Consider the following 18,839-nt stretch of genomic DNA (forward strand, 5'->3'; position numbering starts at 1 on the left):
AGCAGATCCCAAACAGTGTAGGTGCGAGAACACAGCCCTGTTTCACGCCACTCAGGATAGGAAAGGGGTCTGATGAGGCGCTGCTATGCTGAACTGTGCCTTTCATATTGTCATGGAATGAGGTGATGATACTTAGTAGCTTTGGTGGACATCTGATCTTTGCTAGTAGTTTGAAGAGACCACGTCTGCTGACCAGGTGTATGAAAGCAACATAGAGGGGCATCTGTTGTTCATGGCATTTCTCCTGTAGCTAGTGAAGGGCGAACAGCATGTCAATGGTGGATCTCTCTGCTCGAAAGCCACACTGTGCCTCAGGTGCAAACTGCATACAGTAATATTATGAATGGCTTCTGAGCCTAAACTATGGAGAAGAATTGCACATTTGCTTTTAACACATGATAAATAACATGGATAAAAATTGCCTCTGGTTAGTATTTCTCATGCATTTGAAAAAATTCAGTTTTGCAAAAATATTGACCAGAGGCAGTCTTCATGTATTCATCTGAGTAGTTATACATATCTTCTCCATATTTTGGGTTTATTCTCTTCCAGATGTGAATAAAGAAGTATGAAAGGAGTGCTGTTTTGTTCCTGTACTGAGGTTTGTGTTCACATTGGCAAATACTGCATACCCCTATATTTCTAAATATTTATGGAATAAACTGGAATGTTTTTTGCTTTTCTTATTTGCTCTGAATGTTGGATGTGACCTAATATGATTAATGGCCTTTGTCCTGCAGTGTGTGCTGATAATAATCATGTGAGAACTTGGACAGTCACTCGTTTCAGAGGAATGATCTCCACACAGCCTGGCTCCACCCCACTGGCTTCTTTCAAGATACTTTCATTAGAGGAGACAGAGAGCCATGGAAGTTATGCAGCTGGTAATGATATAGGTAAATATCAGGGTTTCAGAGATGAAGCCATTGGTGTTAAAATTCTTAGAGAATATAGCCAAGGATGTCCAAAATTTAAATGTTGTTTTGAGGTGCTAATTTCCAACAGTTGGTAATACTTTGGTATTATTTTCCTATATATCTTTTGTCTTGCTTCCAGCATTGAAACTTTGTTCTTTCACCTGAGAGACTAGGAATGAATGTGTTTAGAAGGATTAGTTTCTCTGTCTAATCACTATTAAATCATCAAAAATAAATTTTGAGAATTTGAGCTCAGTTCCTAGTGGATGTGGATCTATAAAAGTTACTATAGTTTCACTAATTTTTCATTTTCTGTCTGAAAAGCTTTAAGGTTGGCAGGTAGAACAAATGGAAATAGCACTTGAGAGAAACAGAAAAATGTTGCATTATTGACAGAGTTGTGATGGCCTCACTTTCCATCTGACATTTGCTATAGGCTAAATGGCACAATCCTTTGGTATAAATCAGAAAACATTCATCAGTTGGTTTGGAAATGAAAGTCTGTTTGATGTATCAAAAGAAGGAATCTCAGAATTGCTTAAAATATAGTAAATAGGGTGGAAAAAGTAAATCCAGAACATTGCTTCAAGCTGAACTATGTTAACAGAAGGTGTCACAGGTTCAAATTCGTGAAAGACAAGTATAGGACTGATGTCAGGAATTTCTTACTCGCACAGAGGATGATCAACACATGCAAAGGAATGTTTGAAAAGGTAATTTTGCAAAAAACCTTGAAATCATTTAAGAATCCGTTGGATGCCGTGACCGAATGAGTGAGGAACTGAGGGACCTTCTAGATAGTTGGGCATAGATGAGACAAATAGCATTCCTTATTTGTGTTTAACTTGTGATCTTTGGCTGATGTGGTTATTTTTAGGCTGAGCGTGTTAAATCGTTAAACATCAAACTTCAACTGCTGAATTTGTATATTGTTTGATTATAAATTAGATTGAATGTTTCATTTATTACTGTGATTTATAGGACCATTTGGGGAGAGGGATGATCAACAAGTTTTCATCCAGAAAGTTGTTCCAGTCACTAATAAGCTGTTTGTTCGCTTGTCCTCCACAGGGAAACGGTAAAGTATTAGCAAGTCTAACAATTCTTCCTGCATCTTCAGGAATGATTCATATCTTATGATTAATGTCTAATTGCATTAGAAACCCTGCTGTTTGATATTTTTGATTCCAGGATTTGTGAGATTCAGGCAGTAGATGGCATGACCATAACTGCGTTTACTGTGAGGGAATGTGAAGGTTCTAGTCGGATGGGTTCTCGACCAAGGAGATACCTCTTCACAGGCCATGGAAACGGAAGCATTCAGATGTGGGACCTGACGACTGCTATGGACATGGTAAACAAAGGGGAAGAGAGAGGTGAGGTGAAAACCTGTTGCAGTTAGAAAAAGAATCAGTGCAGTTCAGAGATGCATTATCCTACTCTTTGGTATGGTTACTCATGGAAGCTGCAGAGATAAGAACCCTTGAGTCCAAATCTCCACTGCACATAAAAGCAGTAATGTCCTTTGCTGCTGGTACCCGTAAACCATTGAGTTAAATCCCTTCAAAACAGGAGGTGAAAAATTGAGAATGAGGACAAAGGTTTGAGGTTGGTATATAAGTAGATTTAGCACACTGTTTAAGCACTGTTCAGAATATGGATTAGGTCATAACTAAACCAGGTATAGAATTGCAATGTACTGTTGTGTTTTTAATTATGATCAGTTTGTAATCTAAGCATTAAATTCCTTCACATATTTGCCATACATCCTTCAATATTAAAAAGATACAAAGGGATTTCTGTGTTGCTCAGACTTGAATGGTTTTATTTTCAAAAACCAAGTTCCCATTTTTTAAAAATACAAGATGTAGAACTTTGGTAGCTTCTGCCTGCAGTGCTATTTTACAAAAAATGAGCAGGCATTGCTTACATGTTATGGTGATGATCTGATATCCAGTGATGTGGCTGATATTCTAGACGATCATTGTGGATTTTTTCCAACATGGATATGAGCTAGTCATAAATCATTGTCTGAGCAATCCATATGTATTGCATGAAGGATGCAGTTCTGCACAGTGGCTGAACTGATAGATTCTAGGTAATTGGTAAATAGCCATATACTTAAAAGTACAAATCTATATTATTCTGCCTCCAGGACACCAGAACTAATAGTTCTCCATTACTTCCATAAAGAATATTAAATATGGAATACCGATAGTTTTCAGGAAGTTCTCTTGGGGGGAAAAATGGGTAACTGTCAGTGAATTCCATTGGGACTAGTGGATGATGCTCATTGAGAACCCATTAGGAATAGTGATCTCCAGGAGGAATTGAAAGTCATAATCCAGTCAGGGCTTTACAAGACATTATAAGTGACAAGTTCAAAATTTGTGTCCTTTATGATTATTGCAAACCGGAAATTGGATTATCCTGTCACCCACAGCAACTTGTATTTATATGGTTTCCTTAAAATTACATTAAGGCATTTTAAGTCACTTACTGTTATTTGGTATTACATTGTCATGCGTATGCTTATGTACACACGTGTAGGTCTATCGTGTATTGCTGGATTATTTTTGATGGTAATTTTTGCTGTAGTTCAGGTTCCTTGTCCTGGCTATTAACGTAAATAAAGTGATCTGACAGTTTGGAGTTGTTGGAAGCACATCTACATATTTATGGTCATAGCTGGAATAAAAGCAGATATTATAGAGTTTACCTTGAAACTACAGTTAAAAATGAGGCACTATGGAGTTGTGAAATTGTCTGTTTTGGTGCCCTAGCTATAGCAACAAATGGCTAATTTAATCCACTACCGGTAAAAGGGCATATATGTGGTTCATTAAATAATCGATTCTTTTTCTTACAGATGTTGGAGGCCCTACGGAAGAAGAACTGCTGAAGTTGCTGGATCAATGTGATCTGAGCACATCCCGCTGTGCTACTCCCAACATCAGTCCAGCTGCCTCTCTAGTACAACATACCAAACTACGGGAGTCAAGCTCAAGGTAATGGTTATCAAACAGACTATTTTATTTGCTATCTTTTAACAGTAGGAGCAGATTTTCCCAAGAAGAAAAAAGACAGTCCCAGTGGGTAGTGGAGATGGAGGCTTTTCTTGCTTCTTTTAAAGATCTTACACTTTTATGCCATGTCAAAAATGCTGTCACAGCATTTCTAACAAAGGTTCTTTGACTTATTATGGAACATGTTCTTATTTGGATACTCACTTCTCATATTATAGTTGTGGGTCCATGATTTCTACCTGAAATGAGCTAAATCCCAGTTCCTGCTGCTTCCAAAGCTGTCCATTTTTCCCAACTGTTCTTGGAAGCACTACAAAGTATTATGGGGTCAGAGGAGAATTAGGTGGTGAGCCAACAAATATCATATAAATCTGCTTCAAACACTTAGGTAAAATTCATCGGATTCCCTTGACTGCAGGGACTGCATGGAAAAAATGCACTGCCCAACAAAACATAGTGGTTATGTTACTGATTTAGTAATCCAGAGGCCTGGACTAATGATCTAGAAACATGCATTCAAATCCTGTCACAGCAGCTGAGGAATTTAAATTCAATAAAGAACAAAGAAAATTACAGCACAGGAACAGGCCCTTCGGCCCTCCAAGCCTACGCCGATCCAAATCCTCTATCTAAACCTGTCGCCTATTATCTAAGGGTCTGTATCTCTTTACTTCCTGCCCATTCATGTGTCTGTCTAGATACATCTTAAAAGACGCTATCGTGCCCGCGTCTACCACCTCCGCTGGCAATGCATTCCATGCACCCACCACCAACCTCTGCGTAAAGAACTTTCCATGCATATCCCCCCTAAACTTTTCCCCTTTCACTTTGAACTCGTGTCCCCTTGTAATTGAATCCCCCACTCTGGGAAAAAGCTTCTTGCTATCCACCCTGTCTATACCTCTCATGATTTTGTACACCTCAATCAGGTCCCCCCTCAACCTCCGTCTTTCTAATGAAAATAATCCTAATCTACTCAACCTCTCTTCATAGCTAGCGCCCTCCATACCAGGCAACATCCTGGTGAACCTCCTCTGCACCCTCTCCAAAGCATCCACATCCTTTTGGTAATGTGGTGACCAGAACTGCACGCAGTATTCCAAATGTGGCCGAACCAAAGTCCTATACAACTGTAACATGACCTGCCAACTCTTGTACTCAATACCCCGTCCGATGAAGGAAAGCATGCCGTATGCCTTCTTGACCACTCTATTGACCTGCGTTGCCACCTTCAGGGAACAATGGACCTGAACACCTAAATCTCTCTGTACATCAATTTTCCCCAGGACTTTTCCATTTACTGTATAGTTCATTCTTGAATTGGATCTTCCAAAATGCATCACCTCGCATTTGCCCTGATTGAACTCCATCTGCCATTTCTCTGCCCAACTCTCCAATCTATCTATATTCTGCTGTATTCTCTGACAGTCCCCTTCACTATCTGCTACTCCACCGATCTTAGTGTCGTCTGCAAACTTGCTAATCAGACCACCTATACTTTCCTCCAAATCATTTATGTATATCACAAACAACAGTGGTCCCAGCACGGATCCCTGTGGAACACCACTGGTCACACGTCTCCATTTTGAGAAACTCCCTTCCACTGCTACTCTCTGTCTCCTGTTGCCCAGCCAGTTCTTTATCCATCTAGCTAGTACACCTTGGACCCCATGCGCCTTCACTTTCTCCATCAGCCTACCATGGGGAACCTTATCAAACGCCTTACTGAAGTCCATGTATATGACATCTACAGCCCTTTTCTCTGACTCCATGCATAACTTTCCTCCTTTGTCCTTGAGTGGGCCAATCCTTTCTCTAGTTACCCTCTTGCTCCTTATATATGAATAAAAGGCTTTGGGATTTTCCTTAACCCTGTTTGCTAAAGATATTTCATGACCCCTTTTAGCCCTCTTAATTCCTCGTTTCAGATTGCGCCTACAATCCCGATATTCTTTCAAAGCTTCGTCTTTCTTCAGCTGCCTAGACCTTATCCTTTTTCCTCTTAGCTAGTCTCACAATTTCACCTGTCATCCATGGTTCCCTAATCTTGCCATTTCTACCCCTCATTTTCACAGGAACATGTCTCTCCTGCACGCTAATCAACCTCTCTTTAAAAGCCTGCCACATATCAAATGTGGATTTACCTTCAAACAGCTGCTCCCAATCTACATTCCCCAGCTCCTGCCGAATTTTGGTATAGTTGGCCTTGCCCCAATTTAGCACTCTTCCTTTAGGACCACTCTCGTCTTTGTCCATGAGTATTCTAAAACTTACGGAATTGTGATCACTATTCCCAAAGTAGTCCCCTACTGAAACGTCAACCACCTGGCCCGGCTCATTCCCCAACACCAGGTCCAGTATGGCCCCTTCCCGAGTTGGACTATTTACATACTGCTCTAGAAAACCCTCCTGGATGCTCCTTACAAATTCTGCTCCATCTAGACCTCTAACACTAAGTGAATCCCAGTCAATGTTGGGAAAATTAAAATCTCCTATCACCACCACCCTGTTGCTCCTACAGCTTTCCATAATCTGTTTACATATTTGTACCTCTATCTCACGCTCGCTGTTGGGAGGCCTGTAGTACAGCCCCAACATTGTTACCGCACCCTTCCTATTTCTGAGTTCTGCCCATATTGCCTCACAGCTCGAGTCCTCCATAGTGCCTTCCTTCAGCACAGCTGTGATATCCTCTTTGACCAGTAATGCAACTCCTCCACCCCTTTTACCTCCCTCTCTATCCCGCCTGAAGCATCGGTATCCTGGGATATTTAGTTGCCAATCATGCCCTTCCCTTAACCAAGTCTCAGTAATAGCAATAACATCATACTCCCAGGTACTAATCCAAGCCCTAAGTTCATCCGCCTTACCTACTACACTTCTTGCATTAAAACGAATACACCTCAGACCACCAGTCCCTTTGCTTTCATCATCTGCTCCCTGCCTACTCTTTCCCTTAGTCACGCTGACTTCATTATCTAGTTCCTTACAGGCTTTAGTTACTACATCCTTACTTTCCACTGACCTCATTTGGTTCCCATCCCCCTGCCACATTAGTTTAAACCCTCCCCAACAGCGTTAGCAAAAGCACCCCCAAGGACATTGGTTCCAGTCCGGCCCAGGTGTAGACCGTCCAATTTGTCATAGTCCCACCTCCCCCAGAACCGGTCCCAATGTCCCAAAAATCTGAATTAATTAAATAAAATCTGGAATAGGAAGCTTGTATCAGTAGTAGAAAACCATGGAACTACCAGATTGTTGGTAAAAACCCATCTGTTTCACTAATGTCCTTTGAGGAAGGAAATCTGCCATCCTTATCTGATCTAGTCTATGTGATTCAGACCCACAGCAGTGTGGCTGAATCTTAACTGCCCTCTGAAGTGGCCAAGCAAGGCACACGGTTATATTCAAGAAAGTGGCTCACCGCCATCTTCTCAGGACAGTTAAGGATGGGCAATAAATGCTGGCCTTACCAGCAACGGCCACATTCTGTAAATGAACATACTCAACATCATAAATATCCTCTGTTGAACTGTTAACTGAAAATTTGTTTTGGCCTTGAAGCCAATTCTGATGCTGTGGGAAGTATCTTTGGATCCTTGTTTAAGAAAAAAAGACATAAATTTGGCTTCTGCTTTATAACACAATCTTTGTATATGTTTAATTATCTAGTTTGAGAAGTCTAGGCCAGTTACTATTTAATCTGATAAGACTGCATTTGTAGAATGGGAACAATTGCCAGAACACCGAACATTAGCTGAAGGGTAACGGTAGCAGCATTCTGCAGAATTTAATGTTTTCTGACTACTTATTGCCAATGCCGTGCAGTCGTTTTGTGTTCTTCACAGAATCAAAGAATACGCACCAGAACTAGTTTATATCCTTTGGCATTGCTAATGAGACAAAGAAAAAATATTTTCTGTAGCTGTTTGTCTCACTGTCTTATATTATGTAATTATTTCTTTCTCCTTTTTGGTGACCTTTTGTCTAACTTTCAATTTTCCTATTTACCTCTTTGCTTTATGAGCACTTTCCATTCTTGTCTGTTCAATGTTTGCCCTTAGCTTTCTTGCTCTTTCTGTAAATCTCCTTTCCTCTTTTTCCTTTCTTTTCTGCATATCTCTCAATCTCTGTGTATGCCTCACACGTTTCTTTGCATGTCTCTCCTCCAAATGTATGTGTATCTGCTGACAATTTCTCTTGCATCCCACTTTTTATATTTTTCTGCACCGTACCTCCCCCCACCCCGCCCCATGGATCTCACTGTCTCCTTTAAATTTTGTTATGTTAATGCTTTTTTGCAGCAATAAGGTGCCAAACAATGTTAAGTTGAGTGGTTACAAAACTATGGGTTCTTTATTATAAAGTAACATATTTACAAGAGAGCTCTATCATACATGTGTGATGAGGTGTCTTGCCCAACTCGAACTAACTGATCAAATGTTGGATGACATCACTTGCTGTGATATGTGGAGAGTACTTATACTGTTACTGATAACACACATCCCCCTTTCCTAAAATGAAAATGCACAAAAGATGAACTATGTACATAATGAAATGAAACGATTTTGAATAATATTTACACATGCATTGACTCGGATGTCCTTTAGTCAAGTTGTCTCTGAATCGTACAGGCAGTCCACTGACTCAACCTGATCTCGTCATAGTTTAGCTTGGTTGAGAACTAGATTGGTCAACTTTTTCTGCATGACTTTTATGTGTTCTGAACGTATCTTTTGCTACGTTCTGCAGAACCAAGTGTGACCATGTTCTTAATGGAATAGGGTTGTCAGGCACAATGTTGTTAGTTAGTTCCCTTAGCTGACATCATCACACTTCTCCTTTAGCGTGGTTACTTCATTAGATCTCGGTTCGTTGCAAATTTTGGGCACTTCGGCAGGGAGCCATCCTTTTTCTTGTGGATGAATTACCCTGACTTTCTGCCCTATCGGTAACAGTGGTAGTTCCACATCCATGTGCTTATTGTGCATAGTTTTCATCGTTGCTTGTTTTGCTAGGAACCTGTCTTGTATTGATGAGGATTTCGTGAGATGGTAATTCGCAGGTGTTGTCTTAACATGTCTTCCAAACATAGAAACGTAGAAAATAGGAGCAGGAGTAGGCCATTTGGCCCTTCGAGCCTTCTCCGCCATTCACTATGATCATGGCTGATCATCCAACTGCTTTCGCCCCATACCCTTTGATCCCTTTAGACCCAAGAGCTATATCTAACTCCTTCCTGAAAACATAGTGTTTTGGCCTCAACTGCTTTCTGTGGTAGTGAATTCCACAGGCTCACCACTCACTGGGTGAAGACATTTCTCTTCATCTCAGTCCTGAAAGGTTTACCCCGTATCCTTAGACTATGACCCCTGGTTCTGGACTCCCCCACCATCGGGAACATCCTTCCTGCATCTACCCTGTCAAGTCCTGTTAGAATTTTATAGGTTTCTATGAGATACCCCCTCACTCTTCTGAACTCCAGCGAATATAATCCTAACCGACTCAACTTCTCCTCATATGTCAGTCCTGCCATCCCAGGAATCAGTCTGGTAAACCTTTGCTGCACTCCCTCCTATAGCAAGAACATCCTTCCTCAGATAAGGAGACCAAAACTGCACACACTATTCCAGGTGTGGCCTCACCAAGGCCCTGTATAATTGCAGCAAGATATCCCTGTTTCTGTACTCGAATCCTCTCGTTATGAAGGCCAACATACCACTTGCCTTTTTTACCGCCTATTGGACCTGCATGCTTACCTTCAGCGACTGGTGTGCGAGAACATCCAGGTCTCGCTGCATATTCCCCTCTCTGTTTATAGCCATTCAGATAATCTGCCTTCCTGTTTTTGCTACCAAAGTTGATAACCTCACATTTATCCACATTATACTGCATCTGCCATGAATTTGCCCACTCACTCAACTTGTCCAAATCACCCTGAAACTTCTCTGCATCCTCCTCACAACTCACCCTCCCACCCAGTTTATTGTGTCATCTGCAAATTTAGAGATATTACATTTAGTTCCCTCATCTAAATCATTAATGTATATTGTGAATAGCTGGGGTCCTAGCACCGATCCCTGCAGTACCCCAATAGTCACTGCCTGCCATTCGGAAAAGACCCAATTATCCCTACTCTTTGTTTCCTGTCCACCAACCAATTTTCTAACCATCGCAATACACTACCCCCAATTCCATGCGCTTTAATGTTACATGCTAATCTCTTATGTGGGACTTTGTCGAAAGCCTTCTGAAAGTCCAAATAAACCACATCCATTGGCTCGCCCTCATCAACTCGACTAGTTACATCCTCGAAGAATTCTAGTAGATTTGTCAAGCATGATTTCCCTTTCGTAAATCCATGCTGACTCTGTCCGATTCTACCACTGTTCTCTAAGTGCTCTGCCATAAAATTTTTGATAATGGACTCTAGAATTTTCCCTACTACTGCCTGGTCTATAATTCCCTGCTTTCTCTCTACCTCCCTTTTTAAGTAGTGGGATTACATTAGCTACCCTCCAGTCTGTAGGAACTGTTCCAGAGTCTATAGAATCTTGGAAGATGACCACCAATGCATCCACTATTTCTCGGGCCACTTCCTTAAGTACTCTAGGATGCGTACCATCAGGCCCTGGGGATTTGTCGGCCTTCAATCCCATCAATTTCCCCAAAACCATTTCTCTGCTCATACTGATTTCCTTCAGTTCCTCTCTCTCACTGATGCCCTGTGTTCCCCAACATTTCTGGTATGATGTTTGTGTCCTCCTTTGTGAAGACAGAACCAAAGTATGCATTTAGTTGGTCAGCCTTTTCTTTATTCCCCATAATAAATTTCCCCTGTTTCTGACAGTTAGGGACCTACATTTGTCTTCACCAATCTTTTTCTCTTCATATACCTATAGAAACTTTTACAGTCAGTTTTTATGTTCCCCGCAAGCTTGCTCTCGTACTCTATTTTCCCCTTCTTAATCAATCCCTTGGTCCTCCTTTGCTGAATTCTAAATTGCTCCCAATCCTCAGGTCTGTTGTTTTTCCTGGCAAATTTGTATGCCTCTTCCTTGGATCTAATGGTATCTCTAATTTCCCTTGTAAGCCATGGTTTGGCTACCTTTCCCATTTTATATTTGCACCAGACAGGAATAAACAATTGTTGCAGTTCATCCATGCGCTCTTTAAATGTTTGCCATTGCCTATCGACCGTCATCCCTTTAAGTAACGTTTCCCAATCCGAATTGGCCAACTCACGCCTCATACCTTCGTAGTTTCCTTTAGTAAGATTCAGGACCCTTGTCTCAAAATCAACTACGCCACTCCATCTTGGTGAAGAATTCTATCATATTATGGTCGCTCATCCCCAAGGGGTCTCGCACCACTAGATTGTCAATTATTCCTCTCTCATTACACAATACCCAGTCTAGGATGGCCTGTTCTCTAGTTGGTTCCTCAACGTATTGGTTTAGAAAACCATCCCGTATACACTCCAAGAATTCCTCCTCTACGGTGTTGTGACTAATTTGATTTGCCCAATCTATATGCAGATTAAAGTCACCTATAATTACAGATGTTCCTTTATCGCATGCATCTCTAATTTCATGTTTAATGCCATTCTCAACATCACCACTACAGTTTGGGGGTCTATATACAACCCCCACTAACGTTTTTTGCCCCTTAGTGTTTCTCAGCTCTACCCATACAGATTCCACAAGGTCAGAGCTAATATCTTTGCTCACTATTGCGTTAATTTCCTCTTTAACCAGCAATGCAACTGCACCGCCTTTTGCTTTTTATCTGTCCTTCCTAAATACTGAATATCCCTGGATGTTCATTTCCCATCCCTGGTCACCTTGCAGCCATGTCTCCGTAATCCCAACTATATCACACCCGTTTACATCTATTTGCGCGATTAATTCATCCACTTTATTGCGAATGCTCTGCGCGTTAAGGCACAAAGCCTTAAGGCTTGTCTTTTTAACATTACTTGTCCCCTTCCCACTATTTTTCACTGTGTCCCTGTTTGATTCTGGCCGTTGATTTTTCTGCCTATCACTTTTCTTATTCCCCTTACTATCTTTTGTTCTTGTCTTTCATCCCCCCCCACCCCCCTCTCTGACTCCTTGCAAAGGTTCCCATCCCCCTGCCATTTTAGTTTAAACCCTCCCCAACCACTCTAGCAAATACTCCTCCTAGGACATCAGTCCCGGTCCTGCCCAGGTGTAACCCGTCCAGTTTGTACTGGTCCCACCTCGCCCCGAACCGGTCCTAATGCTCCAGGAATCTAAAACCCTCCCCCTTACACCATCTCTTCAGCCACGTATTCATCCAATATATCCTGCTATTTCTACTCTGACTAGCACATAATTTCCACAGGGGATGGTAGCCTTGTGTCAATTGGTGTCACCCTCAAGTGTAACATGACTATATGTAGATCCTGTTTAGTTTCACAACACTTTACAATCAGTGACTGTAGGTACCATTCTGTCTGCTCGGCCATTCAATCTAGGGTAATGTGGTGAAAAAGTGACATAATTCATAACCCATTTCTTACACATATCCTTGAATGACTTGATGTATTACAGACCATTGTCCGATACTATCTCCTTCAGGGGACCAAACAAGTTGAAAATTGGGCTGATGATGTTGGCAACTGATGCGCTCGAAGTGTCCCTTAATTGACGTATTATCGGCAGTTGTCCGTGCAGGTGGAACAATTCCTCGGTTGGTGCATCAGGCCACACTTGCCACATATCTTGCCTGGCTGGGTGTCCTGGTTATCTCGCCTATGATTGTTGTACCAAGTGCTTGTATTCTCTGTCTGCTTGCAGCAATGGCCTCAGATTTCCTGCTTTTTAGGAGACTTTCAATATCGTACCCTTTTTCCTTGTTTAGTACCTCTTTCTGAAAAGCTTCTCTTGGGGTCGACTCAATCACCAATTCCATCATCCGTTCTTATAACTCCACCTCAGAAATCACAGTTTGCCTTTCTCTCGGCGCCTGCTAACGAATTTGTCAATGGTCTCTCTTGAATACTGCCTGTATGCCATCAGTTCTAAGCAGTGAATTCTGAAATTAATCTTGACCTTGAGCTGTGTCTTACACAACTTGAACTAACTGATCACATCACTTCCTGTAATGTGTGGAGTACTTACACTGTTGAAGTGATAACACAACAGTTTTCATTTACCATGGAAAGCTGGGCCTGACTTAGTACCCCAACCTTCTGATAGTCATAGAAATGATCTCATTTGTGCCTCAGTATGAAGGTGGAAGTAAGTGAAGGGCATTAGTGTCTGGAAGGAAGTGTGGGCCTGGACAGTGATTTCTTTCTACCCAGCGTGGGTGTTCGGCCTTTTGTAAGTGGCAATTGCAACTCCACGCTTAAAAAATGTGTTTTCATTTTTTTAAAAAAAGCTCATTTGTTTTATTTTCAAACCATAATTTATCGCATAACTGATAAACTATTTAATGCAGGTGGCTCTTTCGAATTTCATTTCTGGGTTTGAATCCATCTTGTGCTGATGAGAAGAGAAAAAGTCTGTCTGTGGCTATGGTGTTCTAAGTTCCATGTGCTTGAGCAATCTCGGCCAAAGCACATATCTATCCATCAGAGGGAATTTTCCTCGGCAAGGGGAGGAAAGTTTGTGTGCGTGTGGGGAGTCAAAACCCCTGACCTTGGCATTGGGTCGTGATCCCAACATCATCCCGCCCTCTTCCAGGAACCCCTTTGGATCTGTTAGTTAAGTTAGTAAGGTAATTAAAAAGCCAATTAAGTACTGTTTTAACCTTCATTACTGGATTTCCCAGCCAAGGGACCTATTTTCCGACCGGTCAGCAACTCACCAGCGTCACCGAGGACTGTGCAGAGCAGGAAAAGCTTCTTCAGTGAAACAGACAAGCTGGGAATGCTTTGATCAGTGAAACTGAAGAGCTCCAGCCATGGCTAAATGAGAGGCTGCTGTTTAAAGCACTGCTTGACAGTTGATTGACAACTTGTTGGAAGGCACTTCACCTGTCTTGCACTTCACTTGCCTTCACCTGCACTCAGTGCTGCCAGCCTTCACCATGGCATCGGAGCAGCTTATGCAGTTCCACCTTGCACTTCAAATGAGGGGCATACGCAGAGGCCAGAACATCAGGAGCAACACCGACAGCAGCACTAGCTGTCTTCTCAGCCGCATGCAACCCCTCCCCCCCCCCCCCCCCCACCAAACAGGACAGAGAGGATGGACAGCGAGATTCATCTGGAAGGAGGCGAGACCCCTAACACAAGAGGATCAGCTCTCTCGCCATGTCTAAGCATCAGTGCCTCAGGAGGCTTGGGCTCATACGGCAGATCGCTGCTGGCATCTTCAGCCTCCTGGAACAAGACCACCTTCCCGTTGGAGCAGGTGGGCATCCATTGCCAGTGGCCTCTTATTATAGTCCCATACTGCCCTCACCGCAGGTCTCTACCTCTCGCCAAGTAGTCTGCTCTCTTCTGCAAGGAGAGAAGGCAGAGAGATGTCAGTGTTTGTGATGGCTTGTGTGGAAATGAGGGAAGGACAGCATTTGTGGAGGGTAACTATGAGGAACATAAGAACAGGAGTAGGCCATTCAGCCTATCAAGCCTACTCCACCATTCAATACGATCATGGCTGATCATCTAGTTCAATGCCCTTTTCCCACACTGTCCCCATATCCCTTTATGTCATTGGTATTTAGAAATCTGTCAGTCTCTGTTTTAAACATACTCAATGACTGAGCTTCCACAGCCCTCTGGGGCAGAGAATTCCAAAGATTCGCAACTCTCTGAGTAAAGAAATTTCTCCTCATCTTGGTCCTAAGTGGCTTCCCCCTTACTGTGAAGTTGTGTCCCCTGGTTCTAGACTACCCAACCAGGGGAAACATCTTACCTGCATCTACCCTGTCTGACCCTTTAAGTATTTTGTAGCTTTCAATGAGATCACCTCTCATTCTTCGAAACTCTCGAGAATACAGGCCCAGTTTCCCCAATCTCTCTTCGCAGACAGTCCCGCCAGCCTGGGAACAAGTTTAATGAACCTTCGTTGCGCATTCTGTATAGCAGTAATATCCTCCCTAAGGTAAGGGGACCAAAACTGCATACACTACTCCAGGTGTGGTCCAACCCAGGTTCTATACAGCTGAAGCAAGACTTTGCTACTCCTGTGCTCAAATCCTCTTGCGATAAAGGCAAACATACCCTTAGCCTTCCTAATTGTTTGTTGCACCTGCGCTTTAGCTTTCAGTGACTTATTGACGAGGACAACCAAGTCCCTTTGTACATCTACACTTCCTAATCTCTTACCATCTAAGAAATACTTTGCATATCTGTTCCTCCTACCAAAGTGGATAACCTCACATTTTTTCACATTATATTTCATTTGCCATGTTCTTGTCCACTCACTAAGTCTTTCCAAATCCCCTTGAAGCCACTTTGCATTTTCCTCACAACACACATTCCCATCTAGTTTTATGTCATTCGCAAAAAGATTGTTAATTAGTCCTTTCTCATTACATAGTATTAGATCTAAATAGCCTGTTGTCTAGTCGGTTCCTCAACTTACTTCTCTAGAAAACCATCCCTAACCATCCAGAAACGCATCCTCCACAGCTTTAGTGCTCATTAGGTTTACCCAATCTGTATGTAAATTGAAGTCACCCATGATTACTGTACTGTGGAGCATAGGTTTGAAAGGCAGTAGGATGAGTGAGAGTTTTGGTTGCTCAAATGGGGATGTGAGGTGCCTGCAGAGAGAAGAATGAGTGGAATTACGAGTTGTGTTGTACTGAGGGTGCTGTGCAGGAGAAGGCTGGGCAAATCAGAGTGTGGGGCTTGGCACCTGAAAGTGTTAGGCCACGCCTTCCTGAGCATCTGAGCAGCCAACACTCGCACTCACCTTCATCCTGTTACCCTCCCGCACCCATGCCTCAGTCACCCTCCACAAATGTTGGCCTTCCCTCCTCTCCGGAGGTCCTGGAGCCTCTTGATACACTGCCTCCACGTTGGAGGGGCCTCGCTTTTGATGCTGACTCTCACGGCCACTTCCATCCATGCCTGCTTGGTTGGAGAGGTGATCGTCTTCCTCCCATCCTTGGGAAAGATCACCTTACTGCAGCCCCGCAGATCCCACAGCAGGACCTCCAGATAAAAGAGAGAGACCTGGGGGGCAGCTTTCCAAGGTCGTCTCCATTCCTGTAGTTGCTGCAGTCTCCTCAAAAGTACAAGTACTGGTGAGCCCTTGTAACCCTTTCGGGGCCCCTTTAATTAGATATCCTTCCTTTGGCAGAATGGACACGTCATCCCGCCCACCCCTCCTAATTAGTCAGGCAACCCAGAGGTGAGATGCTAATGGCGTGGCTGAATTAAAGAGCCATGGCTAAGCCCATCCATTGGTAAATTGGGTTCCCGACCCGAAAATAGCCCTGCCGTTATGGCAGAAACTAAGTGCAGAAGATTCTGTCTGTCGTTTCAATGCCTTGTTAATAAATTAGCAGTCTTGCCAATGGAGGCTGCAAAAATGGGGAATGTTGGTTTTAATGAATGATATTGGAGTTTGAAATGTATTCTTTACATCTACACCAGCAATGCTTTTCCCTGAGCTGTGCCTACCCTTCGGACTGGAATAAAAATGGAGCTGAAAGCTGTGGAGCGATGAAGGGCAGCAACAACATACTGTATTATTCCACTTTCAGGCTGGCAGTTGCATCCAATAGCACTGTCCATTAACATATATGCATGGTTCCTGAGAGTGCTGGAATACTAATTTATGCCCACACCCTCCACATGATAAATTCGCATTCTGAAGAGGGAGAAAGTATTATCTCCAAAATTAGAGTAGAAGTAAATTTAAAAAGCTAGTAGTATAAAATTAGCAATGCTATGGAGTAAAATTGGCAGAAACCTTATAACAGAAATTTGATGTTTTACAACTTTTGCTGGTAATGGTTGAACACTCACCAAAATAATTTTGCTCACTAAAAGTGATCTCTGATTTTCTTGTTTATATATTTTCTCTCAGTCTTCAGCTTCAGACCACAGATGCTCTTCATGAGACTGCAACATATGGTTCTGTGAGACCATATAGAGAGAGTCCACTGCTAGCGAGAGCAAGGCGGACAGAAAGCTTTCACAGTTACCGAGACTTTCAGTCGTTTACGTTCAGTAAAAATATATTGGATAAAGGGAACGCTGCTTCTGAGAATGATTCTTCAGTCCAGCCAGAAGGTGAGCTAAAAGGAAAGAAACTTGGAGCCGTTGAATGTAGCATTAATGATAGAAAGAGCCAAGTGACTGATACTCGAGCAAGCAGGAGTCTGAATGGGGCACCAGATGCTCTGAAAACAAGTGAAAGCCTGGCTGACTTCAAGAAAAAGGTGCAGGATGAAGAAACTGATAAAGTTGAGAACAAGAAGAAAAATACTTTTGAAGGAGGGTTTTTGAGCAGGAAAAAATCTGTTGTAGTCCAGCAATTGACGTCATGTCCTATTGGTACTGAAACAGGCAGTGAGCCACATGGTGCAGCCTCACAGTCACCAACAAAGGTAGCCACTTCTCCTCGCCACAAGAAGGTCGAGGCTTCATGCCAAGATCACAGTTTGTGAGATATAATCACTACAATGGAAACTTTGATTTTAATTACCAAGGACTTACAATGCTACAGTATTCTCATGCACATAAATTGTACACTAAATGCTATTTCAAGTTCAAAGAGTTACTATAGTTTTTTTGCCAGTATTACTTATTTTTGAAGTTTTTGGTTGCATTACATTTATGTTAATATACACTAAGCACCAGCATAAGCATTGTTACAAAAACTGACACACGGAGTCCACTCCCTAGTGACTGAGCCTGTTGGTTTGTTTTTACTTTGTTAATACCTCAATTGGCTGACTTCTGTTGTAATCCACTGTTATATACTGTTTGTGCAGAAAAAGTCCATTCTTATAGGTGTATTGAAGTGGTCCAAAACCCATTCTCATTGTCTATGTGCATTCTTTGCTCTGGTTGGCTTCAAATTTCTTTTATTTTAAAGGTCACCTGTAAAAGTTTAAAAACCTGAGGAGAGGGTGCTATTGAAGCAAAAAATAATTATTGTATACATTCTCTAGAAGATTCCCATTTCAAAAATGCTACAGATATGAATGAGTTATCTTGCGTAGAAATAAGGTAACTCAAGTGGAGCATTTAATACAACAGCATTGCTTTTATTATATGGGCTATATTTAATTGTACTTAAAACATGTGTGGTACAGACTGTAAATTAATTCATCATGGTGCTTGCTTTTATTTTCACTGCTGTGCACTGTCACATGCTGACTGAATTAGCAATAACACCAATAGAATTCATTTACAGGTCAATTGGGGTGATTTTTGAGTGCAGACAATTCTCTTAAAAAGAGCATAGTACTGTGAACATGGAATAAAACCAACTTGAGATCTTAACCAAACAATCTTTAGTTTGACAACACTAGCAACAGAAATTATTCTGATTTATGGGGAGAAAACAGGTCATTAGTGGAGGCCATAATTTTAGTTAGATGGTCCAAATCAGCTTAGTTGGCATGAGGGTGGTTTGCTACATCATTCAAATGAAAGCTAATCTTTCTGCTTAGAAAGATAAATTCTATGCAATCTTCAGAGCGCGTGGAAGGAAAAAGGCCAGAACTAATGAAGCGCACAAGAGTGATGATAGAGAAACCACTTATTTAGATGTAATATACCCTAATAAAGAGTCCTATAATATTAGAACATGTATGCATAGTAATTTTGATGCTTAAAAGTGAAACTTGTCAGACGCTTAGCTCTGCTTACAAAAGGCTTTGTGGTGGTGCCTAGTGTTCAGTAAAGTGGACCGAGCAATTACTTAGTTGATAAGATCAGAGAAATGAACACATTTTG

The 18,839-nt window shown here is 42.0% G+C and overlaps 1 protein-coding gene across 2 annotated transcripts in view; it reads left to right on the plus strand.

The window, feature by feature from the left end:
• kctd3 (potassium channel tetramerization domain containing 3) overlaps window positions 1-18,618 on the plus strand; it is a 99,979-nt gene extending 81,361 nt beyond the window's left edge. Inside the window, exons 14-18 of one of the 2 annotated variants that reach the window (XM_068045043.1) lie at window positions 741-896; window positions 1,899-1,995; window positions 2,109-2,293; window positions 3,787-3,925; window positions 16,960-18,616. In XM_068045043.1, coding sequence (XP_067901144.1) covers window positions 741-896; window positions 1,899-1,995; window positions 2,109-2,293; window positions 3,787-3,925; window positions 16,960-17,542 — 1,160 coding nt within the window. In that variant the 3' untranslated portion in view covers window positions 17,543-18,616. Of the gene's footprint in view, window positions 1-740; window positions 897-1,898; window positions 1,996-2,108; window positions 2,294-3,786; window positions 3,926-16,959 lie in introns of both variants that reach the window. The other variant, XM_068045044.1, reaches the window with a different exon arrangement.
• The last annotated feature ends 221 nt before the right edge of the window (window positions 18,619-18,839 follow it).

This window comes from Heterodontus francisci, chromosome 13 (genome assembly GCF_036365525.1).
Source record: "Heterodontus francisci isolate sHetFra1 chromosome 13, sHetFra1.hap1, whole genome shotgun sequence".
NCBI classification, from domain to species: Eukaryota; Metazoa; Chordata; class Chondrichthyes; order Heterodontiformes; family Heterodontidae; genus Heterodontus; species Heterodontus francisci.